At 50.6% G+C, this 12,099-nt stretch overlaps 1 protein-coding gene across 1 annotated transcript; it reads right to left on the bottom strand.

The window, feature by feature from the left end:
• Positions 1 to 1,574: 1,574 nt before the first annotated feature.
• Barhl2 (BarH like homeobox 2) lies at positions 1,575 to 7,519 on the bottom strand. The gene is made up of 3 exons (XM_034508995.2): positions 6,282 to 7,519; positions 4,533 to 4,758; positions 1,575 to 2,679 (listed from the first exon to the last, which is right to left on the bottom strand). The coding sequence occupies exons 1-3, from the start codon at positions 6,898 to 6,900 to the stop codon at positions 2,367 to 2,369; spliced, it is 1,158 nt and encodes a 385-aa protein (XP_034364886.1). The 5' UTR covers positions 6,901 to 7,519; the 3' UTR covers positions 1,575 to 2,366.
• Positions 7,520 to 12,099: the final 4,580 nt, after the last annotated feature.

Genomic DNA, 12,099 nt, shown 5'->3' with positions numbered 1-12,099 from the left:
GATTTTATAGACCTAGGCAAATAAGTCATCATAAACTATTGAAACTTGATTTTAAAAACAACCCAACCAAAGCTAAGATAGACCAGGGTGTCTGCTGAGTACCCAGGCTCTGGACCTTCCCACTGAACAGGGTGACATCCTTTTCCCACCAAGCCCAGCTGTCTGAGTTTATCCCCACTCACCAGGCAAAAATAAATAAGTAAAAAATCAAAATAAAATGTGGAAGGACCAGCCCAGACTCTAGTTAGAATCATAAAAAGACCAAGACCATTTTGATTCAACTCGTCAGCTGGAGTGAAATCTGCAAGCCACTCCTTAATTAGCCTTGGTCTGATGCAGGCGCCTGAGGCCATTTCCTTCTCGTGCTCTCTCCTCTCTCCTTCCGTTTTCCTTCCCACCTCTCTTCAGTTTACATTTCCACATCACATTTAAAAAAAAAAAAAAACCATTTTTTTTAACCCGAAGTTTAAGCACCAAGCCTAAATTAGAGGCCAGGTCTGGCTGTGGATTAGCTGCTTCTCTCGCCTCTTTGTCAGAGCGCTGAGACTCTCATAGGCCCAGGTTTTCCCTGCTGGTGAGGAACGGACCTGGCACTAAATAGGACCACGAATAGCTCCATATCTTTGTCCGTCCAGCCTGTCTCTCAGCCCTACAGTTTTTCTTAAAACAATCTTTAATGCTGGATTTAGTAGTCATCCTGGCCCTGGGCACCTGCAGCCCAACATCAAGCCATGGCTCTGGTACACACACACACACACACACACACACACTGAGGAAGCCCGCAAGGGCCTCCTCTCTACAAGCTGGGCAGGGTCTTTCGTTTTTTTGGGTGCCAGCCTTTCCAGAGCACAGATAAAAGGCTTGGCAAGCTTGTCTCTACTAGAGTTTGACGTTGTGTTCCCGCTTCGCAGATCCAAGCACAAATCATTAGGGCAAGCTACTAGGTGAGGGGCTGGAGAGGATAGAAAGTCGCCGTTGGGGACTAGGAAGGCAAGGATCAAAGCGGCGACAAGGGTTTGTTAGCAGGGCACCCGGCGTCCCCCGGGGATTCCTAATTGCTCGGCCCACAGCCTCCCGCTCGCAGGCTGTCCGGCAGTGCGGGCGCCCAGCCGCAGGCGGCTGAACAGCTGCAAGGCCGGCCTAGTGTCCGCCTGCCGCCCAGCTCCTTCTGGCTTTGCTGGCCAGTGCTCGGGGACACTCTGAGCCCCGGGAAGAACTCTGGAAGGGGAGGAGCTGAACACAGATGAATCTACACCCAGGGCAAAACCTGCACATCTAAGCGGGAACAGCAGGGAAAAGTAGCCGCCTACTTAGCTAGTGCTAACAATCCACAAACAAGTGTTCCTTCTTTAAACCATTCTTTTAAAAAGACAGACACCACACGAAGTCAACACGGCTCAGAAGAGGTGGGCACCTAGAAAGAAGCGGTCTGACTACAAACCAGACCTAAGTCTGGACAGATTTTGTACACTACTACTGAAGGGATATTTTATGCGCCCAGGTCACCCGTTTCACAATGGGTGCGTGTTTTTTTGTTTTTTTTTTAAAGTAAAATCAGCTCCCTGGGATTTCATCGCTTGTTAAAAAAAGATAAACTTTATTTTTGTAATTTTCAATCACAAAAAATCTATACTTTTGTCTAAGCATTTATTTTACTGAATCAAAAAGACATGAAAAGAAAACTCATGTTATTACTGACGTATATAAGTGACTCTTTTTTGGACAACATATAATAAATATGATATATCACTTATCGCTCAGTCTTTCAAATGTACATTTTTTCATATTATGTAGCATGCCACTTTGCCAAAAGAAAAAAAAAAAAAAAAAAAAGCTCATGAGAAATCAGTGCAAAGTTCTCCGTCACCCTCCTCTGCCTTGAGGCAGACCGGATGTCCAGGGTACCACCTTCTGCCTGGGGGTGAACTTCAGGCTTCCGTTCAGTAACAATTCTCTCTGCCCGAAGGCTCCTCTCCATCCTTTCTCTCATCCCCTCTTAGCCCTCCCCTCCCTCCCTGCTGCTTGTCCCTAAAGTCATTTTGTTAAAAAAAAAAAAACAAAAAACAAAAACAAAAACTCGAGGGTTCTGTTTTTGTCGTGTGTGGGGGTGTTTTCACTTACTGGTTGCACTTTCAATGGGGTCAGTATTTTCTTCAGTCACACTTGGGGAGCTCTGCGGCCCTGCCTCTGAGGGGGCAGATGGAGAGCAGAGGGTTGGCTGGTCCTTGGGGACCCCGGACCACCGGTGAGCTCCCCCCTTTACTCCTCTGCCTCCTTTCCTGTTGGTTTGGTGCTGGGGGGAGAGGCGGGGCAGCTGTCCGGGGTGGGGCGGGAACCTGGAGGGCTGCAGCACTGTCCCTCCTTCCTCACCGGGGATGCGGGGTGCCTGGGATGGGGTTGGACAAAGGGTTAAGGGCCGGCTGTCCCCCAGGCCCCAGGCCGTGGATGAGCACGCGGGGCACCAGCGGCCGCTGCAGCTGCGGATGAGGTGCTGGAGGAGTTCGGTACATGCTGCTGTACATGGCCGCGGCCGCTGCCGCCGCCGTGGTGCTGTCCATGCTCCCCAGCAGGCTTGGGTGATAGAAATAAGGCGACGGAAACATCCTCTGCAGCGCGGAGTAGTTCCCGGCCTCGGCTAGCAGCTCCAGGCCCACTGCAGTCTGCCGCTTCCACTTGGTTCTGAAAGAAATCGGGCGGGCGCGGGCGGCGGCTGCGGAGGACGGTCCCGGCACCGTGCCCTCAGCTTCCCGCTCTCTCCTACCCTCCCTACTCAAAGAAGGCCTGGGGAACCCCAGATGCACGTCCCTCTCCCCGCCCACACGCTCTCAGGACGGTCCAAACCAAAAAAAAAAAAAAACAGTTCTTCAAACTCCATTTTCTACGTGGAGACACTCGCAGATGGAGTCATACAAGCTTCGCTGCCTTCTCTGGCCCTCTGCCCTACTGTCTGCCCCACGATTTAACTACGTCCTGCAACTTTCCTGGAGGCCAAATGAGATCCTATCTTTCCACCAGCGGTCTTTCTTTAGTCCTCCAATTCTACTCCAATGTTCTCTGACCAGCAATCTAAAAGGTTGGCTCTCGGCCCCTCCCCCACCGCACCCAAGGAAACCAAAACCAGAACAAAGGGCAGCTGATACTCCGGGTTTGCACTTCTCGAAAGCTGCTGGGACAATTCTTCCTTAAGTCTGACCAGGCATTACAGGCTTAGGGCAGAAGGGCGACCAAGGTTCAAAAATGGAATTCGTTTTGAGTGAGTTCTCCCTAGGGAGCGGCATCTCCTAACCATTCTAGGTGGCAGGAAATGGATCTCAAGATATTTTCTCCTTAAAGAGAAAGTAATGCTTAATTAAACCCTGTGATCCATTTTTTTTTGGGGGGGGGTCTCCTCTCTCCCCACCGCACCAAGTTAGGACAGAGGTCTTTACTTGAATGCCCTAGGAAGGAAGGCAAGCTTGGTGGGGCATCCATACCCAGCAGCTCCAGCCAAATTAATAAACATGTCTCCCGTTTTAAATTGGCTACAGATGACACTAATGTTCTCCGACAGAATTAGGGTGGCTGAAACCGTATGTAATGAGACAGAAAATTATGGTAAGATAACAACTGGACGGGCATTTCCAACCCCACTTATGAACGATTAGGACACAAACGACAGAGGGGGCAGAGAATTGAGCCCAGAGAGTTTAGCGCCAGGTGTGGAAACAGGACATAACCTCAACTCCTATTGCCCAGGTCTGTCCCTAGCCACCAGGGTGAGGCCACACACTTTCTTAATGTCTTTTTTTAATCAGTCATGTGGGATAGGGTTTGTGTCCCCTCCCCACCCTTTTTCTTTATGAGAATGCAGAAACAACCAGGACAGGGGACAGACGTCCCCGCCCCTTCCCCCATGTACACTCCAGAGTGAATGCTCAAGCAGCTGCCTGATTCTCCAGCCCATGGCCTCCAGTCCAATTCGAACCCAGATGGCCTTCCCTCATCTTCCATGTTATGGCAACCAAGGCTTGGACTTTGGCTTTCCCAGCTGCCTAACATTTAAGCCAAGGCTGATGGGACAGCTAGCTCTGTGGAGACTTCAACAGCCAGGTCATGTTGCCCTATGCAGACGCAGACATTTGGAGCCAGCCTGTGGCGGTTCTGAGGGTATTCTGTGCACACAGACTCATCCTGGGTGTCAGCTACACAGATGTTTCAATCTGAGTGTGGCTCGGTTTGAGGACAAAATGGGGAAGATTGCAGTGCCTCCGTGCCTCGAGTTTTACAGGGAAAAAGAACCAAATGTTAAGACATTGAGAGCACAGAAGTATTCAAACTCTGGGAGCCCTTAGTCACTCCCATTTGGATGTGTGCCTAAGCTCTGCCTGAAAGCACCCACTACAGACCCTCTGACTCTCTGTCCCTTCTCTCTCTCTCTCTCTCTCTCTCTCTCTCTCTCTCTCTCTCTCTCTCTCTTTTTTTCCCAAGACTCCAGAGGGCAGGAGAGAAGACAGTCACGACCTGGCAGGCAGGGACCCACCAGCTCTCCTCACCTGCGGTTCTGGTACCAGGTCTTGACTTGGGTGTCAGTGAGGTTGAGTGCAGCTGCCAGGTCCATGCGGTCCTGGACACTTAGGTACTTCTGCCTCTCAAAGCTACGCTCCAGCTGATTGAGCTGGTGGTCTGAGAAAGCTGTCCGGGCCTTTCGAGGTTTCTTGGCTCTCACTGGGGGACTCTCTCGGCTACTTGTAATCTCCCGGTCTCCTTCCTCCTTTGTTCCTAGGGTAGAAACAGCGACAGGGCTCTGTAAATCAGCCTGAACTGCAGAAGAGAGTAGTGCCCACCTGGCAAAGCCCCCCCCCCCAACACTCTTCACTGGGCCTTGGAGAGCAGAGAGGCCTGGGAGAGTTTAAGTGTATATGGTCTCTTGTTTCTAGTTTTCTTTGGTCAGAGAGGAGGTTATGTGCCCCCTCTTTATTGTTTTCAAAGGGAGGTCCTGTATTAGGCACTCTCCAAAGTCTTTCTACTCTGTTTTCAAGACAGGCAGAGGTCACACTGCTCTAAGATTTTCCTGAAAGCTGGAACTTAAGATGCCTTTTGTTTCTTTTCGGATGCATTTGGAAAATGTTGGGCTCGAGCTTTCTGCAGACCTCCTCTGTATTAGGTCCTTTCCAAGCTTCAGAGAGAATGTGTCACCCAGACACTGAACTGAGCTCAAAAATACACTTGAGCCCATCCAGGTGACAGCGCAGAAATTTCCGGATTCTATTTGTCAACTTTGGTTTTTTTTGCTGAAATGCTGGGAAATCGATATGTCAATCCCTCTCTGTTTGTACCGGTTTGTGCAGCACTCCTTGATCTTCCCTGCAGGAAGAACAATAATCTCTCTAATTGACCCACTGGGGAGGTTGGTGAACGAGAAATCGCCAGACCAGACTGTACATCTGTTTGGGGCACTATTATGCTAATGCTATAAACAGCAAAATGAAGAGCCCATATCCTACCTTCTAGACAGCAACCTTTACCAGATAATTAAGCATTAATAATAATAATAATAATAATAATAATAATAAATAATCCCAGTTAAGAAGGAGGGAAATTGTCCCTGGTGTTTTAAAATCTTTTGCAAGCAAAGACCAGAACAGTTACTTATGAAATTAAATTGCCCAAGAAGAAAATAGAGTATTAAAAGATAATTTCCATTGTTGTCTTGATTTTACAAAAACAAATTTAATTCCATAAAATTTAGTTTTTGTAAATATTTCGTTACTGGAAAGGGCCAGAAGAGTGGTACTGGTGAGAAGAGTGTTCTTAAAAACGGACTATGAGCTAGTAAAAACAAATTGCTCCTGTAATAATGTTTGGAATTTTTCCAACATTAAATTAGACAATTCCTGTGATGACATTTAGAAAATATTAGGGGGTGTAGTATTGGAAAATACTGGGGCGGTGTTTGCATTCAAAAATAAACATCAAGTTGTGGTCACAGACCTAGACAACCACAACTAGCTATCAGGTTCTCTCCACCCCTCCCACTTCCATTCCCAAGGTCTCAGCTAAAAGGAAAAAAAAAAAATCCCAAGTCCATCCCTGTTTTCAACGAAAAGTGTCTCCTATCCTATCTCTTCCAGCTGCTGCCCTCCTGCCAGCACATTTAAAATTAAGTAAAACAAAGAACGGAGCTGGATGGTGGTTGTAGGTCGTGGGGCAGAAATGTAACCCACAGAACTTAAGATGCGTTGCCTAGGCCCCTCTCCTTCGGCGGTCACCCAAGTGGCCCGGGCAGCTCCGGCGCAACTCACCGTGGCATTTGATGTCGCTCTGGGAGTCTTCCCTCTTATCCAGCTTGGTTTTGCCGTCCTCCTGCTCCACCTTTGGCCTGAAGCTCTCGTGCGCCGCGTTGCTCTCCTGCTTCGGGGTGTGATGAGGAGAAGAAACGCTGGTGCTGTAGGGTGCACAAGCCGCCAGAGGTTTGCAGTCTCCCAAGATGTCCTTAATTAAAAAGGAAGAGGTGGAAGTCCTGGGGGCCGCGGCGGCCGAGCCGAGCTGCTGGGCTGCAGACTGAGGCGGCGGCGGCGGCGGTTGCTGTTGAGGCGATGGCTGCAAACTTTGCGCGGGGGCCACGGACGGCGGCGGCGGTTGTTGGCCGTGGTGGAGGTGATGGTGATGCTGGGGTCCGTCTGTCACAAGATGCGGCTCCGGGGGATCCAGGGTGACCGAGATCGGTGAAGAAGGCGCCGTTCCCACGGTATCAATCTCCGAACAGGGTGACGGAGTGGCCTGGCTCCTAAAATCCGTGGTCCTCGCTTCGCCGAGCGATCGGAAATCCCCGTTCATCATGCCGGGGCTGCCGGAACCGGCACCGGACAAAATCGTGTCTATTCCAAAACTCGACCCGCTAGCCCCTTCCATGGCTGTCATTTTCTACATGAGGTCCATGCCAATCCGCCGCCGGGATCAAGCAAGGGAAACTATCGATCGTAAAACAAAATAGACACTAAAAAAACGTTGACACTGCTTTAGGGGAAAAAAAAAGTGGAGCGGGAATGAAGGATAATGGGGAGGTGGCAATTGGTGGGCACTTTCGACTCAACTTTTTCCCCTTATACAAAAAGTAAAGAGAAAAAAAGAGAGAGAGGGCAAAGCCCCCCAAATGCCACAAGCCGGAAGGTGTGCTCCGCTAGAGCACCGCGCACGTGGGCGGCAGCGGCCGCGGCGAGCCGCACCGAGGCTAAGATGCTGGCTGCAGGAGCGACCCCGCCGCCGCCACTTCCACCACCACCGCCGCCGCCTGGGTATGCCCACTGCCCCGTCCCGGGCGGCGGCGGCGGCGGCGGCTCCGGCAGGTGCAGCGACCGCTAAGCCCGGGCGGCCCCCGAGGTGACGGCCGTGCGTGACCCGGCCGTCCCGGAGCCGAGTTTCTGAACTTTGTTGGAAAGTTGCGGAGCGAATACCGCCACCGCCGCCGCCGCCGCCGCCCCGGGAGGAGGAGAAGCAGCGAAGGAGCAAGCGCGGGCGCAGGAGACCGCGGACAGGCGGCGCCCGGCGACTCCCGCCGCTGCCCCGCGCGTTGGCTTGTCATCCGCGGGCTCGCGGGCGGCGCCGACCCCCTCCCGTGACGTCACGGCCCCCGCCGCTTCTCGCCGCCCGCGCCCCCGCCGCCCGGGCCCCCTCGCCCCATTGGCCGCTGCGCGCCAACGAGCGACGCTGGCGTGCGGTGAGCCAATGGGCGCGCGCCTGGCCAGCCCGTCAGCAGCGCGCCCCGAACCCCGCTGCTCTTTTGAGAACCCGAACCTCGGTGTGGCCGCAGCCCTGAGCCCAACGCCTACTCCAGGGGTCCAAGTGGTACCCACTGTAACGCGTGCCCGGCCAGGGAGATGAGGGAGACCAGAGAGGGCACTGGAGAAGGGAGCCCCCGGGCGGGAAGCGGGGACGCGGCACCGAGCGTTAGATGTGCCCGTGCTAAGTCGGGTTGGAGGGTGAGTGGAGAGGCCGCGAAGGGCAAGTGGATCCCGCGGCTCCCCGTAGCCTGCAGCGCGGCCACGCTCGCACGGTCCCCAAGCACTCTTGAGCAGAGCGGAAACACGAGGGGCAGGGGGAGGGGGTGCTAGGAGACCCCACGGGGAAATGTGTGACACCCAGAGCCACAGCTCCGGGTGGGCCTTCAGCCTCTGAGCTCCGCTCTCCAGGAGCTGGTGTGCTCCAGCTCGGTCCAGCCGGGGAGAAGATTCTGGAGAAGCACTGAGCCCGGGGCTACATCCTTGACCCCGTCGGGGAGGATCGGGTCTTTGGCTCTAAATCCCGCTTTGTTTCCACTCAGAGCCTGTGCTGGAAAAAATGCCGGGCTAAGCACTTTCTCCCGAACCGGGAAAATCTCAGACCGAGGCGTTCTCCAGTGGCGTGGGCAGCTGCGGTTCCCTGCAGTGTCAGGCTGTGGTGGGGCCTCAGGAACCCGGTGGCTAGCTCGCAGCCTGCGCTCTCCCGCTCCTCCCTCCAGGGCTTCCATCCCTTCCCCACTGTAGCAGGTCGTGGTTTGGGAAAGGAAACAGTCACCACAGATCCATTTGGGACCTGGAGTGCGCCTGGGACGCCGCCTTGTCGGAGGGTATCAACTTGCGTTCTTTCTTCAGGACGTCTCCAACCTGTCTCTTGTTGAATGTCAGAGTAATGGGAAGCGCCAGTGACAAGACGGCATATTACTCCTGATTAAGTGCCGTGTCAACCTAATTAGCAGAGTAATTATAAGGTGCTAATGAATGATTCAAAGTTCTTTGAGTTACATTTTACTCCAAATTACCATTTTTAAGAACCTTATGAATCTGCGTGGTTGGCATCGTTTCCGTGGCTGTGTAGAATGATGTCAGTAAAGAACAGGGTTTAGTGGCAATTATGGACGTCGCTTTCTTTTCTTCTCCTTTTTTTTCTTGTTGAGGACCCTCTTGAGAGGTATCCCGGAGGCAAATGACCTCCTGAGATCTTGCTTCCTCCGGTGTGATTCCCAGATCTAGAAGATGGAGGTGCGTGGTGATTCATACTAAGGACATCTAGAGATCTTTGATCTGGGTCCGGGGTGGGGGTGGGGGTCCCGCGTTATTTCCAGAATACGTTGAACTGTTTCCTACCACCATGGTGTCCTTTATCGTCCTGCTGTCTCTGAAAAGGGACCCGGCTAACAAGGCGTACCATCTAGATAGCTCTCTCCTTTCTTAGGAGGCGAGCAGACATTTAACTGGGGTTGGTGAGCCAAAGCCAAGGCGTGCTGCGGACAGACGCTGGTGGCCTGAGGGATCCGGGAACCCCTCTATAGCCACGTGGCTCGTTCCCGCGGGTGTCGATGGGGCTGTCTAGGCGGAAGCCTCAGAATCCTTAGACAGTGGCCTTTGGTGCCAGAACTGGGTGATGGCCCTGAAGACCTTCCCAGGTTAGGCCTTGGATTTTCCATCAGAGGTTACGACCACGGACTGAGGTCTGATCTTACTGAGGCAATTGATCTCAGACTCCAAGGCCCAGATGGACAGTGTTGCCACCCTCAGCCCCTGGCACAGATGACCCCTGCGGAAAGGGCTTAAGGGTGCCTGGGCTGCAGGAGAATGCGGGCAAACGCTACTCTTCCTTCCTGGTCGGTTATCGATTAGTCTCCATTCTGACATCATCCCAAAACAATCCAAATTAAGCGCTCCTCGCGCTGGAGGCCCCAGTTCACAGCCAGCTTTCGAAAGCGCGGAAGGGGAGGAAACATTTAAAATCCAGCACTGACGGCCCTGCACAAATCAATTACTCTCGACCTTGATAAATAATTCATTTAAGCCTGTTTTTGTTTTGTTCCAACGCCTACAATGACTCAAGAGCTCAAAGGCTGACGGCACAGCTTGTGCGGGGCAGGGCGGCAGGGTATTTTTCTTGAAATAATTCGCAACATTGGCAGGGAGGCGATGGGGATGTGACCTACGAAAAGATGGAATGTGAAGAGAGAAAGGAAGAGAGGAGGGCGAGTGTGTGTGTGTGTGAGTGTGTGTGTGTGTGTGTGTGTGTGTGTGTGTGTGTGTGCAGGGAGTGAGGGCTCGTATTTCATGAAATTCCGAAGCAAATTCCGTAGGTCCCACCTTGTGAATGTTTCTGGTTATATTTTTAAAGGAATGTCAGCTCTTAGTCTTCCGAAGCAATTGTGGTGAAGAGAATATATACCACGGATTGGGGTCCCAGGGAATGCGAGGAATGTCCTCAAAACTCAAAGGAGACAATCTTAATGAACAAATCCCCCAGAGCTAAGGGATAACTTTTCTCGGTTCTGCCCCACCCCAGATACATATCTGCTTTTTTATTTTCTTAAGAGAATATATGCAATATATACCCCAAAAGGCATTTTCTGCAAAAAAAAAAAAAAGGCTCACTTTTCATCTTTAAAAAAAATCAAAATTCATTGGGGCGTGGTGATGCTTGCCTTTAATCCTAGTACTCTGGGGACAGAGACAGACCTTTAAGTTCTAGGCCAACCTGATCTACACAGTGAGTTCCAGGACACCCTGGGCTATTTAGAGAGACCCTGTCTGGTGGGGAACACAGATTTATTTTCCTTGTTTTCAAGCAAATAAATATGGCGCATTGACTGAATTTTAAATATGAAAAAATCATGTGCTAAACTAACATAAATCTACAAATAATCTTTCACCTCCAGACCCTCACTGTCTCCCTTTCTTTGAAAAAAAAAAATTCTTAAATTGGGGGAGGTTTCTTTAAATTTGTTGCTCAGAAAGCAGTGTATTTGCTAACTGTGACTAACAGAACCGATTTCACTCCAGGTTGTGCAGGACACATCAATTCCAATGAACAGCGGAGATTTCTCCCCACCCCAAAGAATGATCCTAACACAAAACATGAGTTCTGTGTGCAGGACATCAACCACCCACGTTTACTGTCTAATTTTGAGATTCTTTTAAACTGGGGCATCAGATTTTTAAATGGAATTTTAATGAAATTTGCCACCAAATTATGATGAACTTGAAATTTGTTTCTTGTCATATATTTATTTGAGCATTTAAAGAATCTCTATGACAGGGCCAGCCAACAGAAATGGGATGCAAAGGCGCCTCTTTCCACTGGGTGGCGCCAAGAACCTCAACCCCGTACTCTGCTATTGTTTTTCTATAAAAGATGCATGATACACAAATAGGCTCTCCACAATCTAAGGCTGATTCCGAAACCATGGCATGACCTTACAATCTCATGATTGGGCTCTCCTGGAAGGTTCTTTTCTCTTTTTGCAGCTATTAATACATTCTCAACTTCTTTAGATACACAATAAGTATCTGCTTAGAAAAAAAATGATCTATTAAAGAGACAGATAATGAAAATACGGAAACGGAGTCTTCAGTCTGGTTCTTAGACTGGAACTGGGAGGGAGGAGACTGGGAGCAAAGAGACAAAGGTTAAAAATTTTAAAAAAGCAACAGAGTTGTTCTAACAGAAAAGAGTTAAAAACCGGAACCTATGAGACTGAAGGTTTTGAGAGAGAATTCTGGCATCCTAGAGTTTGCAGAAGTTACCACTTTACCAAGACATTAAAGCTGGTAAGTTGGGAAAGAAATTTATGTATGTACTGGGGAAGTAGTCGCGTGGTCCTGGGCACTCAGACGGGACACTGACAGGGTAGAGGGGAGACTGGAGGAGAGTTGCGCCTGTTCAGCCAGTTCTAGTGTTCCTGATAAGGCTTTGAACCTTCCCCACCACGAGGCCCAGTATTTTCAGCCATGGGCAGTTTATACATCTTACTTTTTCACCTCATTCATCCCACCCATGTATTGTTTAATAAACATTACTGAATGTGCATTCTATGACAGGTGCTTGTGTGTTCTGGGAATTGTCACAATGAACTTGGTACAGTGGAAGCTCAACAGAAGGCAGGAAGTCTCACCTGGGCGAAGGTGTTTGGTACAGCAGGAAGGTTTTTTTATACAAGGATGAGGAACAAACCGTGGGATGTATTTCAAGCAGTGGGATCCAGAAAGATTTGTATGATAGCTAAAGCTTAAGGTGGTGCAAAGACATCCACAAATCCATCAGGACTGGGCTACAGTAAGCAGGTATATGCTGGCTCAAGAGAGCTCTCTCGAATGCAGGCAG

This window comes from Arvicanthis niloticus, chromosome 7 (assembly GCF_011762505.2).
Source record: "Arvicanthis niloticus isolate mArvNil1 chromosome 7, mArvNil1.pat.X, whole genome shotgun sequence".
Taxonomy (NCBI): Eukaryota; Metazoa; Chordata; class Mammalia; order Rodentia; family Muridae; genus Arvicanthis; species Arvicanthis niloticus.
This window is presented reverse-complemented; position numbering and strand designations above follow the sequence as displayed.

Bases quoted from the DNA above. Each gene is read 5' to 3' on its own strand.
- Barhl2 (XM_034508995.2), bottom strand. From the start codon at position 6,900: ATGACAGCCATGGAAGGGGCTAGCGGGTCGAGTTTTGGAATAGACACG. The intron at 4,759-6,281 runs GTGAGTTGCGCC...TTTCTACCCTAG, and splicing joins GAGCGACATCAAATGCCACG to GAACAAAGGAGGAAGGAGAC. The intron at 2,680-4,532 runs GTGAGGAGAGCT...GATTTCTTTCAG, and splicing joins ACCTGGTACCAGAACCGCAG to AACCAAGTGGAAGCGGCAGA.